The 19,798-nt window shown below is 19.0% G+C and overlaps 3 protein-coding genes across 3 annotated transcripts; 2 read left to right on the forward strand and 1 right to left on the reverse strand.

The window, feature by feature from the left end:
- Window positions 1-1,178: 1,178 nt before the first annotated feature.
- On the reverse strand, window positions 1,179-2,464 carry PGO_003350 (variable surface protein; the record flags this gene model as incomplete). The annotated part of the gene is made up of 3 exons (XM_028691295.1): window positions 1,179-1,328; window positions 1,452-2,312; window positions 2,450-2,464. 3 exons carry the CDS (start codon window positions 2,462-2,464, stop codon window positions 1,179-1,181), a joined length of 1,026 nt encoding a protein of 341 aa, XP_028547096.1.
- Window positions 2,465-10,502: 8,038 nt separating this feature from the next.
- PGO_003355 (variable surface protein) lies at window positions 10,503-11,487 on the forward strand (the record flags this gene model as incomplete). Its single annotated transcript, XM_028691296.1, has 3 exons — window positions 10,503-10,514; window positions 10,622-11,071; window positions 11,371-11,487. 3 exons carry the CDS (start codon window positions 10,503-10,505, stop codon window positions 11,485-11,487), a joined length of 579 nt encoding a protein of 192 aa, XP_028547097.1.
- A 6,330-nt stretch (window positions 11,488-17,817) lies between these two features.
- PGO_003360 (variable surface protein) lies at window positions 17,818-19,052 on the forward strand (the record flags this gene model as incomplete). Its single annotated transcript, XM_028691297.1, has 3 exons — window positions 17,818-17,862; window positions 18,133-18,765; window positions 18,900-19,052. The coding sequence occupies 3 exons, from the start codon at window positions 17,818-17,820 to the stop codon at window positions 19,050-19,052; spliced, it is 831 nt and encodes a 276-aa protein (XP_028547098.1).
- Between the last annotated feature and the right edge of the window lie 746 nt (window positions 19,053-19,798).

Below are 19,798 nucleotides of genomic sequence, written 5' to 3' on the forward strand. Positions count from 1 at the left end.
ATAAGTGATGCCATGTAATAATCTATATAAAATGTGTTGTTTTATATATAGTTTACATAATACTACTAGAACAATATATATGCATGTAGTAAAATAAACTATAGTATATATTATCTTTATACATAATAACTAAGTTTAACTTAAATAATTTCACTAAATTTACTATAATATAATAATAAATTATAACATAATAAAAAAATGAATTTCAAATATAATAATATATATATATGTATATAGGTAAAAATTTTAGAAGAAATTTAAATTAATGCTTCACATTAATATGATATATTTTCTTCAATTATTTTTCCAAAATCCCATGGTGATATATACCCTAATTAAAAAATAAGATTTATTGATTATGAATAATATAATATATATATAGCTAATTTTGATAATCAATAAAATTTTATTATAACTTTAATATATTACAATTATTAATTCTATTTTTTATTTTGGACTCCATTAAAACTACGCATATCTATGTTAATTTGTAATAATTCTACTTATTTACATATACCAAATATACCCTATTTTTTATATTTACATTGTTAGCAAGTACATATGTTTTGGAAAAGTTTTATGTGTTATTTATATTGTTAACTTCATATTCTTATCCTTTTTATTGTTTATATTGTATTAATTGGAATAAAATATTAAATGTCTATATAATACATGCAATAGTTACACACATATGATTTTTCCAAAAAGAATGTATAACAGTAATAATGTTTTCAATATTATTTCAAAAAACTAATTTATTATGTATAATCAGATAAATTATATTTGAATATTATGGAATAATTTTCCGTTGAGAGCAAATACTTTGTTCTACGAGAATTAGTGTTACTTGAACACACAAAGTATGTATCTCCAAATCAATTATTATAATGTACCATAATTTAAGTAAATTAGGAAATGGTATATATGTATTTAATTTTTTATCTAATTGTGTAGTAAAGTGGTTATTCTTCCCTTAGAAGTAATAATTAAATTAGATTTTAACATATTATGGCATTTTGCTAGGTATTATAAATAGTCATTATGATTTTATCATAATATTTCATATTAATATAATTAAATTTATTTTCTACAACAATTCAAATGCTATATTGTGTGCATTAAAGTAAAATAAATTAGACTCAGTAGAAAATATAACGCATTTATTGGTTTTTGTTAATTTAACTATATGATATTTTATACCTATTATCTACTGAATTTTTATATTCAACACCAAATGTATGTATAAAGTCCATATTATTTTTCTTATTTTTATGTAACCTTCTTAATTTTCGTTCCCTTGGTTTTAAAAATGAAAAATAAGGGGTATACTAAAGAAAAAATAAAATAATATTTTTATTTATGGTTCTTTTATATTATATATATTTTTTTATAATATTTCTATGATAAATTATAATATAAAATAAATTTGTTATGTTGATTCTATTTATAACCTTATATAAAATAAACATAATTATTAATATTGAAAAAGTTATAAATATCGTTCCAATACTTATTCCTGTGTGTGTTTCACCCTCTGTCATAGTGCCCATTAATGCTTCAGCTTCTAATACATTGGTTTGCAACGTTTCTCTGTGTCTCTCATTACTTCTTGTTTCTCCGGTATCTTCCCCATTGATTTTCTTTCTTGTTTCATCTATCCATTTATCTGATAAAAGAGATGCGGCATGAGATATAGGAGCATAAGTCCAATTTTTTTTATAGCCTTTACATATTTCAATAATTTTTTCGAATTCTGTCTTAAGTTGACTTTTATACTTATCAGGATGTTTTTCTAATTTTTCTATGGAACTCTTAAATGGATGCATTTTTGTAGTGGTCCTCTGAGATGAATTAGTATTAAAAAGATTTATGTCCTTATATATTTCAAAAAGATTTTCCATTATTTTTAATGCGTCTGTATCAACATGGACAAAATAATCCTTACATACCCCCAATATCTCATTACTAATGTTAACACCTGTTTGTTCAATCATTTTCATATAACAATTATTAGCTTCAGTACAATTTAATGTAAAATTATCCATTATATCTTTTTTCAGTTTATAATAGAATAATTTACAACATGATTTTGGTTCTAACGATGATTTTTTATTAAATATGTGCTCTAAATATAAACCAAGAACTTGGCAATATTGAACAAAATTATGAGTGCTATAATCACTATTTGTTACATTATTTTTAAAACGACTACATAATTTAGTAAAATCTTGTTGGCTATTGCTACTTCTATGTTCGTATATACCCCATAAAAAATTGTCTGTACAATTTGGAAATATTCCAGTAAAATCAAACTATAAATAAAAGTCATAATAAACAGAAATATTTAAAATACTGTTTTAATAAAAAAATTTTCTTTTTGTACTCTACATATAATCTATTTTCAAATTAAATTTATAAATTATAGCTTTAATAAAATTATGAATCACACTTCATTTTTCTCCATTTTATTGTATCATATTATATATTATATATCTGGATTAATAAATATTGATTTATACTCTTTTTGTAATAAACATATATTTGTTAAAAATATTAGAATATATATTTTATTTATATAATATGAGTTAACTCAAATATTTTTTAATTTATATCTACATTACATTCACTACTTTGTTAAATTAATCATATATGTTAAGCTGTTATAGTATCATTAATTGTGTGTATAATTATCATTTATTTATAGAAATAATAAAATAAAAAAAATTATATGCTTAGATATATGTTATAAAATCATATAATATAATATATATTTGTAATAATATTATATATATAAAACTAATTTAATGATATTGTTAGATGATGCAATAAATTAAGATGTATATATAATATAATCAATAATTTTATCATATAATATTTATTTATGTCTTTAATTAGTTTATAAGTTTGATATATATACTTTTAACTATAGTATAGATTTGTTTAAAATTTACACATTATTTATAGTCCTTAGAGATTCATAAGTTTGGATGTATATTTTTTTTTTCTGTTTTTGATTTTTCTTTTAAATAATTTGATTTTATAAATCATTTCATGTGTATTAGTATTTTATTTGCGTACTTATAAAAAACTCTAAGAAAGGAAAAAATTAATATACAGTAATTTATATAAATTATTTTTAAATAAGTTATATACACTTTTCCAGTGATATATTATTATATATATATTAATATGAGTATATGAAATACTGTAATTAAATATTTTAATGAGTAAAAAATATATTTATTTATAAATGTGGTACACGTTGTTTATTTTATATTATATTATATTCATATTACAATAATATTGTATATATATAAAAAATTAATAAGAAAGAAGATTTATATATTTTATATTATAGGTACATAAATATTATAATTTTTTTAATGAGTTATTATTTTTGGCTTTATGTAGTAAGTGCATTAATAAAATATTAATCAAATAATTACGAATTTTCATTATTTTGAAGTAGTATATGTATATATTTATTTGGGGATGTTATTATTTAATGTAAAATTAAATCTTTATATTATTATATATTTTTTATTTTTTCATTATTTTAACAAGTTTAAATAATTCTTGTTAGATATTCTGAACAGAAATCTTTTACTTAGAAATATAATATCAGCGTGGTATTTATATTTATGTACAAGAAAACAATAGTATTTTAATTGATATTATTATTTCCTTTATTCTAATATGATTCACAGAATATTAATTTCATAATACTTATCTCATACATTGCTTTAATTATTTATAAAAAAAAAAAATAAGTTCCTTATATGAATAGTGTTTGTGTTAAATATTTTTCAGTGTATAATATGTTAATTAAATATAAAATTTATTTAATTCTTATGTGAGTAATATGCTAGAAATAATAGGTTATTTATTATAAATATTTAAAAATAGTAACAAATAAGAAATATATTAAAATCTGTAAATCTTCGACAGCAAGTTTTATATTTTTACTTTTAATTAGAAATGCTATTAGATCATTTATATATTACAATTTTACTATGCATATGCCATATAATTTATTATAAAAATAATAAAATCTTAAAATTTCATTCATATAATAATATTTAAATGTACGTTTTCTCATAAAAAAGATGCATTAGAGAATTATGTCTTTTTTATATATTATATAAAACAATAGTAAATTTATTAGAATAATAAGATTTATGATGTATCAGAATTAATGTTATTGTATAAAATCAATTATATACGTATAATGAATATATATATGTAAAATGTATTTTCTTAAATAATTACATAAAGGAAATATATATGCATTTACGGGAGTTTTTTATTATTTATTTTTGAATATATTAAAATATATTACAATAAGTTTTCCTATAAAAGGATTAAGTAATAGGTTAATATTTAGCGATGCTAACATGCGAAAAATGTAATATATATATAAGAATGCAAATTATAATTCTATTTTTATGCATGACATAATTTTTACATAAAGATACACTTTTCAAAATTATAAATATATTTCACTCATTTATCATAAAATTAGACTTCTAATTATTGAGATTCTATGTATAAGTTGAATTGGGGAAAATATATTTTTTGTTCCCATATTTATCATTTTTTTACTTTTCATATATTAAGAAATATTACATCCTATAAAAATTTCTTGGTTTTATAATCCATATTTATATGATTAATAGTATAGGATTAAACTAAAAATATAATTAAAAATATTAATTTTATAATATTTGTGTTATTAAACAATATCCCTATACAACTATATTGGATCCAGTAATATAAACAGATAATATGCTACAAATTTAATTTATATTATAATATATAAGTGAATAAACATAATATATACTCAATATGTCTAAAGAAGTTATATATAAGGGAATATTAATTGAAAAATTGAATATCCTCTTGATTTGACGTAATCCAAAATTTTAATTTATATGACCATTTATAAAGGTATAATATATATATGTTATGTTCTTAATATTATTTAACAAATTTCATTTTAATTTATCTCTATTATTATTTGGTGCTATTATATATTTTGGGTATATTCGTTAAATTCTATTTGTTCACAAATATTTCTTGAAATATAGAAGTATATTTTATTTTTTGATGAAATTATTAAGAATATTTCTTATTTTAAATGAAATATTGTTTTCTCTTTTAATATTATCATTCTTTTATTTAATATATAATTCATTATTATATTATATTTAATAATATACTAAATATTTGTATTCTATGTTACTTTCGTATTTTCAAATATAAATTTGTAGGCGCTAAAAATGATTCATTAATTAGTCTTAAGTTTATTGGTTCATAAAAGTTACATAAAATATTTTTTTTTCCTATTCTTGAATATAACAATACTCAAATTGGCACATGGTGTTATTTAATGAATAATATTAAAATATACTGAATGATTTATACCATCATTGTATGCATGTAAAATATAAAAATTTTCAATGTTATGATTATATGCCCCATGCAATAATATTTTACCTTTTTTAATAAAATTTTCATGGAAATATCTCACTCTATAAGACCATTAACTTAGATAGTACAACGTTTATGTGGATTTTCTTTTTACTCTCAACTATAATATTGTGATAATAGCGTATATTGTAATTATACAGTACCCATTTCATAATATTACATTTGTGTCCTTTTTTTCCATCTGACCCTCCTCAATAAAAATTATCATTTTTATTAAATTTCATACCTTAATAGTTTGTACCAAAACTATAAAATATATATTTTTTTCATATTTCTTATAGTGCACATTATAGATATACTGTCCAAGGTAAAAATTATATTGTAATTAGGTTGATTATATATTTGTATATTTTTATAGCTTTTATAATTATAACAATTAATAATTTTATTTAAATATTCTATAACTACGTTATTTTCTTTATATATAAAACCATAACAAACTTCAAACCTCAGGAAAACTTCGTTTCATAATTATAAATATAATTTATTTGTAATTTTTTTCGTATTTATTGTCTTTCATTAAGGCTTACTTATGATATCATAAAATTTTTTATTACATATTAAACAATAATAACATTATTCTTAAGTTATATATATTTGAGTCCCATTTCAGTTAAACGAAACACCCCAAAAAAACATCATTCATAATAAAGAAGTTAAAAATATATATATACTTTTCTGTAGTAAAATAAAAATTGCAAGCTTTATTGACATAAATTAAATTCTTTTACTAATGTAATAATATAGATGTATTTGAAAAATTAATTTTGATTAAATTATTATATATTTAGTGTCTTTTATATAAATAAAGGGTTTTTTAGATTCATTATATAAATATGAAGTTTCTTTGTTATTCAATATTATGATATTCAGTTAAATGAATATTATTGTAATATTAGTACAATATACTATTTTATAAAATTATATTATTATTATTCAGGTCAGTAAAATGAGGCACTTCATATTAATTATCATGTAGGATGAATATTTTAAAATAGTTTTTGCAATATTTTTATATAAAACATTTTTCCTTATTATATATAAGTGCATATATATAAAACATGAATACTAATTCACTATGTTAATTATGACGCAATATAATTATAAAAAAAAATGATTTCTTTATATATATATATATTTTTTACCAAAAATAATGTATATTGTTATAAAGACTGTTTTTTTTTTCCACTGATATATATGGGTTAAAATTTATTGTGTTTATATGAATTATGTTGTGCGCCAAATACTTTCTTTCTTTAATTATGTTATTAGGTATATATCAAGACAAATATGTATTATAACATTATGCGAAAAAAAAAAAATCTTGTTAAATATATAATATATATAAAATTAATATTTTACACGAGTAACTAATAACATTAAAATGTAATATTAGTTCATTTATTCTAAAAAATGTATGTGAGACGAGTAAATAAAATAATGAAAGTAATAATAATGGTATTATAACACATATATTGAACTGTAAGTGAAAATGTTTTGTATAAATACTGATGATAATGGCTTAAATGTATTATTTATGCTGTTTTTTATCATTTGCACTTCATAATTTATTTAAAAATCATATTTGAGCTGAATTATTCCTACGTATTACTTTAAGAAGCATCATTTTATACTCATTACATATATGCCATAAGCAGTTTTATCTGAAAGAACGTAATATCATTGTCTTTATTTGTAAACATTTTTTAAATTATAATGAAAAACAATTGAATTTTTATACATTTTAATAAATATTACCTAGTAGTTAATATGCAAAAACATATGTTTTTTTCATCATCTAATTGAAAAATTATTTGATAATTGGTTTTCAATATATTAATATATATTAAATACTAACTGTTAGAATAATTTTGTCATTACAATTATGTATTTGCTTATATTTATAAAGTAGAGTATTTTCATGTTAATTCATTTTAAATCAAATTATGGGTTATATTACAATGTATAAAGTATAAATATTTTATATCCTTTTGTATATCATTACCGTTTTCCAATATGCACTTTAATTCATCAGTATATGAAGCACTGGAAATGCTAAAACTGTCTACATCGACGTTTTTACATATTTCTTTAAAATTATTAGACAAACATAAAAATTTTCTCTAAAACGAATGTTTTATATTATGCTTTTTAGAAATAATATAATCTCTATATAAGTGCCCTGATTGTTTTATACGTGATTTTCATAATTTTATCTTTGAAAATTAATGTTTTATTTTATAGCTACTTCTTCTTTTTCTTATTACTGTCGTAAGTGTGTACATGGATAAATTAGATTCAGTCTATCATGTGAAAAAAATATTTGTTAAACAATATAATACTTTGGAATTCACATAGATTTATTGATATGTCTTACTAAAAATTTTTATACGATATGTATTTATATATACAAATAACTACATTCTTATCAATTATCCTTTACAACATTAATTACAAAAAACGCATTTTAGAAATAGGATTACACAATTTATTATTCATTCTTTTTTATCAATTTTTATATATTTTGACTCCAGAAGAATTTTGTATACATTTAGCAATATATATTTTTTGCCCTCTACAGGTACTACAGATGGCAATATATAATTCTACATTATCATTCAATGCATTCAACAGGATTCCTAAATTATTCCATTTAAAGTTATTTTATATTTTCTTTTATATAGATTTCAACTATACAATAATTCTAACTCTTTACAGTTATTATTTTTCAAATAGGAAACCGTAATCCCCTACATAATAATACTTACTGTAATTCATGTAGTTGACAAATAAAAAACATACATTATTGTCACAATATAATATATTCTCTTATGTACAGAGATCTAAATGACCTGTCTTTAATATGTATATATCTATGCTTAAACAGTGTTAATTTAATTACATAAATAATACACATAATGTGTATATTTCACATATAATTTTTGGTTTAATGTATTAATTTTTATATGTATTAATTCGATAAATAAAATAAAAATTAACATTTTATTTCTTTTCTTTAATTATATATTGCATTTACATTATTAATCAAAACGAAATAAAGTCTTCTTATACTCGTATTCTCATTATTCATGGATATTTAAGTTAACACCATAGTAATTAAGTTACAATCCTTTAGATTTTTATTATTTTCATAAAATTAATATAAATAATAATTATAATAATGTACGAAAAAATTATTTCCTCATATGTTACATTTATAATGTACAGAGCTATTAAGAATTACTAATTGAGTAATATAAATTGCAATGTTTCTATAATAAATGTTAATATATAATATCATAAACTATAAATAAAAAAATGGAAATTATTATCAATTTTTTTAATAATAATATAACAAAAATATAATTTTTATTGATTTATCAACTAAAGTATTTGACATATTTTATAAAATTTATTAAAGTCAAATTTTTCCCTTTAATAAAATTTTTTTTATAAAAATTAAATGCATATTGCACTAGGAAATTAGAATTTATTTAATGATATGTATTTCAGATGTATAATTAACATATACCTTTTTGTATTATGATATTTTTCTAACATAAAAAAATTTATGTTCACAAAAAATAATATAGTTTATATGACAATAAAGAGAATGTGATTATAAATCTTCCTTTTTGCTTATGTAATAGAACAAATCCTGCAAATTTATTTTATATTATTCACATTTTAACATATTGTTCATATGGAAAAAATATAATTTTAAATGTAATAAAATCCAAATAATATTAAAATATAGATATATATCTGAAAATATATAAAAGATGCTGCAGTATGGAATGCTTCTCAATTAAAAGTGTACGGAAATTCACTATTTTCTATAACATATTATTTAATTTATATTCACAAATCCTTTCATTAAAAGTTCATATTATATGATAGAATTAAAAAGAATGGTTAATGAAAAAAATAGCATTATAAAGTTTTATGTAACAAATAATTAAGCATATGTGTTCCATATATATATGTAAACCATGTTATAAACATAATTATAATAATATATTCTTCTATTGCAAAATAATTCTTTGAATAATATATTTTCAAATGAAAAAGAAAGACATGTACACAAAAATATATATAATTAAATTATATTAAAATGTTTCTATATATTAAATATTATATAACTTATAATACTATTTATAAACAATGTAAAAATTATATTTGACGTTAGTAAATTTAAATTACAATATGAAATATGTTTCTATCAAATATTATAGTGCAATTCTAATATATAAATATAGAAATATCACATAATTAAAAATAAAAACAAAAAAAAAAAGTAAAATAGCAACAATAAATGAAAAGATTCCTTTAAAAATATTAAATACGAAACCTAAACCCTAGGTACCTTAATCGAAAACCCTGGAAAATTCTTATATATATACATATGTTATTTCAATTGTTTATATCATTGAAAACTATATCTGCAGTAAATATTTAAATTTTCTGTGCAATAATAGAAAATTTAATTTTAGTAATTTATTTAAATATAGGTAAATATAATATATATATACCTTTACAAAATTATTACATTTAGCATTAGAGTAAATGCATATGTGATAAGAATTTTATTAATAATGTAATATCAACATATATATAATTATTCTAAATACATAAGTACTGCTCATTCAACTATATTTATTGATTTGTTTTTAATATTAATTTCATTGAAATGCTATATAGTGAAATATTTAAAAAAACAAATAAACATTGTTTACGTATACGAATGTTTCACCATTTGAATAGCAATAATAATGGAATCTATTTATTTTGTAATTATACATATAGGAAATTACAGTAAATATATTATGTAATAAAAGTTAGAATAATGTTTTACAGTTAATATATAATTTCTATTCATAATGTATATAGAATAAAGTATATTTTGTTATATAATAAATTTATATGTTATATACATACAATATATTTTATGTTTCACATATAAAATGTTATATTTACTATAAATTATACATAAATTATGGTTTTTATAAACAATGGAAAACAAGGTATGATCTAAATATGAATATATAGTAGATTTTCATATTTACGTTCATCATACACTTATGGGTTCGTTTCATATATATTTAATATATTCGTTGGTCGTAATAATCAGGATAATAACAGCATTGATATACCTCCAAAGGAGTTTACAAAGGAATTGCTTAAGCATGTTAATATAAGGGACTTAGTAAATAAAATTAAAACCCCTTCAATTGATATCTCTGCAACTGAATACTGGGTTAATGGATTTAATAGCAGTGTTATTTCTAGTTATAATATATTAAAAAATAAATATAATGATTGGATTTTCAAAGAACAACGTTGCAATGCTATGAACTATTATCTAAATTTGATAACTTCCGCTATTTATGCATCAAATATATCAAATACTATTAGAGATGAAACAATAAGTTCTGAACTTTATAGTAACTGGCAAAAAAGGTATTATTGTGATAATTGTGATTGCTATAGAGAAGAAACCAAATATTCTACTCATATAAATCTTGTATTAGCAAAGTTGAAAGATAATAGTTATGATCATGACATAGTACAGAATCTCGAAGTTTTAAAAAATGAGGAACTATGGCAAAAAATACTTCAGGAAATAGAAACACATATTCAAAGTAAAAAAAAAAAGAAATTCTAATTATTACATAACTAGAATTATCTATGAAGTAGAAATATGTTTGATTTTTTATTCTATAAATTCATCAGGTTCTAAAGGTCAAGAAATAGATATTTTAAATAAACCTAGTGGAGTAATATCAGATGTTCCCGAGGAACTACTTTTACCCACATCTAGTCAATCACATGGTAAAGTGAAAAATGATATACACAAGTATATTTATAATATAAATATAGGCATGCATATCACCTAACATTGCTCCAGTTAAATTATTTCTTATTGTAGGACTTATTATTTTGGGAATTATTGTTAAAAGTGTAATGCTATACAAAGTAAAAGAAATTAATTCGTAAATATATTGATAATGTAATATATATTTAATAATCCAAACCTATATCAATTAATTAATATAAAATAAATGTTTTTCAATAATTATATTACATATATTACTTCATAGTTCAGTCCATTAGGCACATGGATACAGGTTAGAATTAAAAAAATGGAATATTTTCAAAGTAATGCAAAAAAGAACATAGAAGATTCACTGTTGTCAAGTTTGGATAATAGTCAATACAACATTGTTTACAGTTCATTATTTAGTAATTATAAAAATGAAAATTAATTTACATGAATAAACACTAAGCATAAATAATAAATTAACCATAATATAATTCATGTAAATTTATAATTGTATGAATAAAATAAAATCACAATTATGATTTATGTAAATATAAAAATAATAAGTTTATACATTACAAATTTATATAGTCTTGATACATTTAATATACTGAATTGTTTAAATTATACAAAGTATAAAAATATTTGTGTGTTTCTATAATATTTATTTTTCCACGAATATGATTTATTAAAGAGCAGGTTGATGAATATAATTCTAAAAATAAAAAATATTTGATTTACGCTCATATGTGTAATTTAAATATGTAGAAATCAACACTTAAAAATATACATTAACTTACATTTATGGAAAAAAGCTATTACTAAATATATGAGGCCATGTATTAAGATGAAAATCAGTCCATTATTTGTGATATGCTTTGAATTTCAGTAAGCGTATACGTTTATTTCATATTATGATATAATGAAAATACTTGTTATTTTTCTTATATTTTGGATATTATATAAATATTATTTTACTTAATGATTTCTTTATTTTTTACGGCATTATAATCGTACATGTTAAGGTTACGTCTAACAATCTAATTTTTAATAAAACTGTGTTATATTATTTGATGATATATTATATTTTCATATAATTTTGATGATTTTGTGCTATATAAATAAGAAAAATTACAATATATTTTTGAATACATAAATATATCGAAACTATAATGGATATATAATGAATGTTTCTTAAACAGAAACATGTATATTTCTTTTTTGCAATTGGATTATTCATTTTTTTTGTTTAGAAAGTCCACATATGTAAATGAGAATTATGGGGAACAATGGATCAACAATGGTGTAAAAATTATTTCAGGTATTTAATTATATATTATATATTATTACCAAGCAACTCTTTCATATCTGCATTGAAATCATTATTTTAATTCAACATTTATTATGTATTCATATAAAGAAAACTTATGTCACTTAAAATAGAACAGGTATTCAGAAAATACACAGATTATTTTTATTTATTTAATATTTTAATATGTATTTTAAGGAATGTATTTTCTTTAAATACTATTGTTTTTTTTGTAAATTGTTTAATCTAAAACTTTTAAAAATAAAATAACATTAAATTATAAAAATATATTAATGCAACATGCATAGAACTTTTGTAGTGTTTAAAAAAAAAATTTATTATATATGTAATGTTCTAAATATATCCATATGTTCCTTAAAATAGTGTTAATAATTATACTCGATATTAAAATATACGTATATTTTAGTAAAAGTTGTGAAAATTTTGTGAATAAGGCATAAAACAGGGAATTCTGCTCAAAGTGTAAATAATATGTTTAATTCATATTATACAAATACAATAATATTTGATATATCATTATTTATATCAGTATTTACAAAAAATAATATTAACACTATTTATCAAAATAAAAATCATGAAATGAAACTTTTAATATATCTACAACTACTCATAATAGTTAAATATTGATTACTGATTTATATTTTCGCGATAAAGTATACATTTTATGCATATCTATGTCCTATCACTAAATTTATGATATGTAATTCATTATAATTATAGAAATTTTAATAGGCATAACCTCATATAAGAAATTATTTCGTCTAAAAATACATATTTATTCATCATGAACACAAGAATAAATAAATATTAATTAAAAATAATTATGAACACGTGCATTAAAATTAGACTACAAATATGTAATCCTGATGTATTCAATCTGTAATTCATTTAAAATTTCATTAGAATAACAATTTATTCTATTTTCCTTATTAAACATATTATTCATTATTTATGCTTATATTCAAATGTTCTATAATACTAATAGAAATATTTATTACGTTTTCATTATATACGTAGAAATATTTTTATTTGTTTAATCAGAAAATATAAATATATATAATCTTGAATTCTTTTTAATTAATATTTGTCGTTAATTATTTCTATGTAAATGATAATATAATGGATGAATAATTTTTCTTATAAATTCTAAATGTATTATATGATCTAAATTATATTTCGTGAAAATGTTGGAAAATATGGATTCATACAAAAATTTTGTTTCATTATTACTCAAAATTAATTTATATATAATTTTTCCCGTAAATAATATAATATTCTTTGAACAAAATTGTCTTCAATTCATACTATAAGTATCTATTTCTTATTGTTTTTTTATTAAAAAAAAATAAAATATAAACTATTCCTTTTTAACCCACATTTATAGAAGTAGAAAAAGTGTTCGTATCTCTTTTTGTATATATATTAGAACAATCAGTAATTATGATTAACATAATTCTATATATTTTTTTTCTTATTTTCATAAGCATCTATAATTATAAAAGTGTTTTTAAAAAGATTATATATACCATAATATTCCATTATACTATATGGGATTTAAAACATATATAAATAAGATAACTGTACGTAATATTATAACCCATAATATTTGAATATGTTATATTTTTATATTCAATATATATGTATATATCAATATAAGCTTGTATTATATGAATTATAAGTTTGCTCAAATGTAATTAAAATTTCATAAGGTAAAAATTTGAATCAAAAAAGTATGTGAGATGAAATATAAGAATATAAGTTTTAAAAAGCTTATTATATTTTTATAATCTATATGTATACTATAAAAATGTATATTTTATTAAATTTTATATAATAATAGCATAAATCCTGAGAATATATTTATATTTCTAGTATTGAAGTATGTAATAAAAATAATGAAAATTATATATTTAAAAATTTTTCATAATTAACATAACCTTTTTAATATCTTATATATGATTTTGAATACTTCTATTAAGATGAAATAATTATATTTGTTTTTGAGAATTATATATTATATATTCAATTATTTTCGAAATTTCTGTTATCCTTGATGATGTTATACTTTATTATGTGATATATTCATATTTTATAATATACTCTTTTATATTTTATTAGGATCTTACCCTCTTATTCAGAGTTATATTAATAAATTTGTGTATGAAATTTGTTAATGATGATTTTAAGAACAGTTCTTAATTAAATCTAATAATATATGTATATAATTAGGATATTTATTTTGTATTATTATCTTATTAATATAAAGTAGTGAAATATATTTTCATGTTCTTATTTTGTAAGAGTTGTTTCACTTATAATATCCATTGCAAAAGAAAACCTTTTCACATGATATGGTAGCAGTTTTTTCTTTCTTCTTAAAACATACAATTCATTAATAATAAATATTTAAACATAATAAGAACTGGAAAAAAATATAATATATTGTGTATTCTATGGCATGTATGGGAATTGCATTTTCTAGATTATACCATTACATATAAAATTTCTTCAATATTTTTCGACAAATGCATATGCCTTATTCCTTCAGGTTATAAGTATAAAACATAATCAGTAATCAATTAAATAATACAAAAAAAATTGCATTAAAAAAGCTATCTTTATATAAATTTTTTTTTTTCTTTTTTCAAATATTTAAGAAATATCTGTTTTTACTATGATAAATATTAATAATATCATAATAATCCATTTGCAAAATTTAGATAAAACTAGATAGTACTGGTGTTGAAAATGCTTGAATTTCCTTAGGAGCTGCTGTTCTTCATATATTTTGTAAAGGGTATAGTATTCCTTGTATGTCAATTCTTCAATTGTATAACATCTTTAGCTCCACATTTTCATTTCTATAATATTTTATTGTCTTAAAAAAGTCTCAATCGTAATTCTTTTCAAATTACCTCATTTTGAGATAGTTCATATTATCACATTCTTGTTACATGAGAATCTTTCTCAATTAGTAGATTTAAAAACCGTGATTTTTATAACATTAAGTTAATACTTACGTTATGTTTATCTTTAAAAATATTTAATACATTTTCTGCAACACAGTCTCTAGTTGTAGCACATATTTCAAAGTTAACACATATATATTTTGAGCAACACTCTATAAATTGCTCACGTACATCTACCATGATTTCTCTTCTTAAAATAATGATTCACCAATAATACAAATATTTACAAACGTGCTCATTATGTATTGAATATTTTTTAAAATATATATATTTTAAATATATCGTGACATTTCTTCACATATAAATGTGTGTACCTTAAATGTTGTCAAATTTTTCAAAAGTGTATGGTACATTATTTAAAATATTTTTTCACAAGAAAAAATATAATATTCCATATTTTCATCATATTGAATATATATATTTACTATTTAATAATAAGAAGTAAAAATGAAATATCATAAAAAAAAAATTATATCTCTTTGGGAAAATAGCTTCGGTATAATTAAAAATCCATATATATATTGTATAATTATATACAATATGAGTCCAATTTATTTTATATAAAAGCATATTAGAAATATATTAATATTAGAACAATTCAGTTTTATAAATAATTCATTTATGAATAGTAACCAATATTATTATAACAAAAAGAATATATATTCCTCTGATATATTAATCATTTTCATATCATTATATAAGCAATATATAAATATAATTATAACTACATTTTTTTTATTTAACATACCTTTCAAATTATTACAACTGAAAAAATATAATAATTTATATTTTTTTTTTCTAAACAAATTACACTTTGAATTATGATAACTATAGTTTATATGTTATGTATATTTTAAAAAAAATTCGAGGTAATTTTTATCATATGTTAATTTTGTGCTATATTAAATTAATAACTAACTCGCTAAGACTATATTGATAAAATTATTGTACTGCTATGTCTATTTAAGAATAGAAAATTTTACATATTAAATGTTATTGTTTTAATAGAGAAAAAGAGGAATAATATTTAATTTCTTTAAGAAGTAAGTTTATATTAAATTTATAAATAATTAATTAAAATATGAAAAAAAAAAAATTTTTGACTAAAACTAAATTAGCCACATTTATTAAATTTGCATAGTATAAGAGTAACTACAATGTAAAATATTTTATGTTATTCTATAATTAATTAATATAAAAAATATTTTATGAAAGAATAACTTAAAAAAAGATAGAAGAAAATTTCACATATATTTTTTCCTTTGGTCATGCGGAAAATTGTCTCATAAATATATGCTTAGTACACTCATAAATGAAATGTTAAAGTTCATAATCCTATACAAATTTTCATAGTCATATTTATTAGAATATTTAGACGATATATAAATTTCTACTATGTTGCTATTTTTTATTTACGGTGTGAACTCTATAAAAATATTATTAATTTATTAAATATTCGAATAATTTATTTTTTCATCTTGAGATAATATAGATTTTAGTATAATATGGTAATTATGCATAAAATGAACAAATAATACAATATTATTTACTTCTTATTGTAATAAATGTGAAAATCAGGTAAAATAATTGAAATATAAAACAAATTTATTCTGATTTCTATGTATCTATTTCATCATATTTTTTTATTATTTGATAATATAAATGATGAAATATTTGATTAATGGAAATAAAATATAACAAATATAAAGGCAATATGTACCTTATAAACTTCATTTATATATGAGTAAAAATTGTATTATTTCTATTATTCAAAATTTACCTTTTGTTATATATTGGACCTTTCTTTTTTATATATACACTAGTTTGCATTGTATATTAAATTTATTTGTAATATTATATGATGTTAAGCAATAAGAGTATAAAGAAAGTGTTAGTTAGGTATAAATTATAATAAAATATATTACAGGATTACCGTAAACTTTAACAAATGTATAACTAAATAACTAAATCCTTATCCTAATTTTTTTATTATTATAAATTTTTTATATTATATATATTATTATATAATCTATAATAAAAAAAATAGCATGCATAGATATTTAATTTAATAATAATATTATGTATTATGCTTTTTTATTCAATGTATTAGTAATGTTATGTAATAATAATATAGTGTACCTTATCTTTTTTTACATAAAATAATATATTGAAACATACAAAAATGAATAAAAATATATTTTAATCTCATGTATGTAATTAAAAATACTGTCATTGTTAATTTTAGATCAATTGTACAATTATAGATAGGTTGAGTATTATAAATTTTTCTACTGATTTTCTTTGATATAAAATCGATATTTTTATATTATAATATTTTATTATTTTATGCAGTACCTTTGCAAAATAACATAATATTTTTTATGATGGATAATTTATTTGTCTGTTTCATTTACTAATATATTAATAATAACCTGATTTTATTTGAATGTTATACTATTTACAAATATATATATAATATCATGTAATTTGTGTCATAATATAATTTTTTTCTTCTTTCTTAGTATAAAAATGTATATAATTTTCCTCAATGTAATAAAATTATGAAAGATATATTATTCGAAAAAGTTGGTGATATGGGTCCTGTTAATAGATTCTTTTCTAAATATAATATTAGGAATAATATACTTGATGCAATAAAATGTCAAAAAGCTATGTTATATGTATTAGACATAGATATTAAAAGTAATTTTTATAATGTGACTAAAGAATCTGGTTTTTTATACTTGAATTATTGGTTATATAATAATATAAAGGCGGATGATAAAAGCAGGGAAACACAGAAGATTTATGAAGCATTGTTAAAGGATCATAAAAGTATATATACAGACTCTAATTGCCTTGAATTTAAACATTACACCATTACAAGTACTCATATAAAGTGGATCAATAAGATGTATAGTATGTATGAGTGCCTTAACGGAATGAAACATAAAGATGAATCTTATTCTATAGACCCATTATGTAACGCACTGAAAGACTTTATAAATAAGTATGAATCAGAAGTTCAAAATGACACTGAAAAATCACAAAATCCAACATTATTTGACAAATGCAAAAATAATACAAGAGTTCCTACAATAATTATTACAATTGTAGCATTGTTAATATCAATTGTATTTCTTGTATTATATAAAGTGAATAATTACTTTATTTATGTATATAAACACTATAAAAAAAATGATATATATAATTAAAAAATAATATAATGCTATCTCATATGAAATTATATTTTAAATGTATGTATTATTTTATTATTATGAATTATTAGACTCCGATTGGTTCATATTTTCAGTCCTTACTAATAAGAAAAAGGAACGATTGTAATATTATGGATTCAGAAACAAATAATCTGCAACCACCTAGTATATCTCAATGCGCTTCAAACTACAATAAATATGATATTTTATATCATTGTAACTAATTTATTCATTAACATATTATTAAGAGAAAACTTCCTTTTGAATATTGTAATTTCATCAGATTGGAAAATAATATTTTTGCAGTTATTAAAAAGTATTTGTTAATTATATTTTCCCACCAAAATATTGTACATATGAGAAATTATTAAAAGAAAGTACCTAAAAAATATATATTTTAAACAGATGTATTTCCGTTTTTATGTAATATATGTGTATAATTATTTTGGTAAAATACAAGCTCTAAATTATATACTTGTATTAAAATAACTTAATAAAATTTTCTCTTATCTGTAAATATTAACATAATATAAATATAACTCTTGTTAATAAAATTAATTGTTATAATACGTCATAAAATAATTTTTCCATAAGTGATAATGGCTACATAGAATGTGAAATACTTATTAGATTATGTGTTATTAAGAAGTTTATAAGACACCATTGTGATAACAATGTATTTGTGTATAAATATATATGCTCATAATCTTATTTTGTAATTAATATTATTAATAAAAATTATTATATATCAATGATACATTAATATTCCTATATATTAAGCCATCATTTTCATTTGAAATTCTAATAAACATGGTAAAATATGTCATTGCATATTAAGGTCTTACAAAAAAATAAAAAAATTCATAAGTAATATTATATAGTATGTTATTTTTATTTTCGTTCTAATGTATATGTATATTCATATTTTACAATCGTAAATATGATATTAGCATTTTTTATTTTGTACTTT

Source organism: Plasmodium gonderi (genome assembly GCF_002157705.1).
Source record: "Plasmodium gonderi DNA, contig: Pgo-contig_421, whole genome shotgun sequence".
Classification (NCBI taxonomy): domain Eukaryota; phylum Apicomplexa; class Aconoidasida; order Haemosporida; family Plasmodiidae; genus Plasmodium; species Plasmodium gonderi.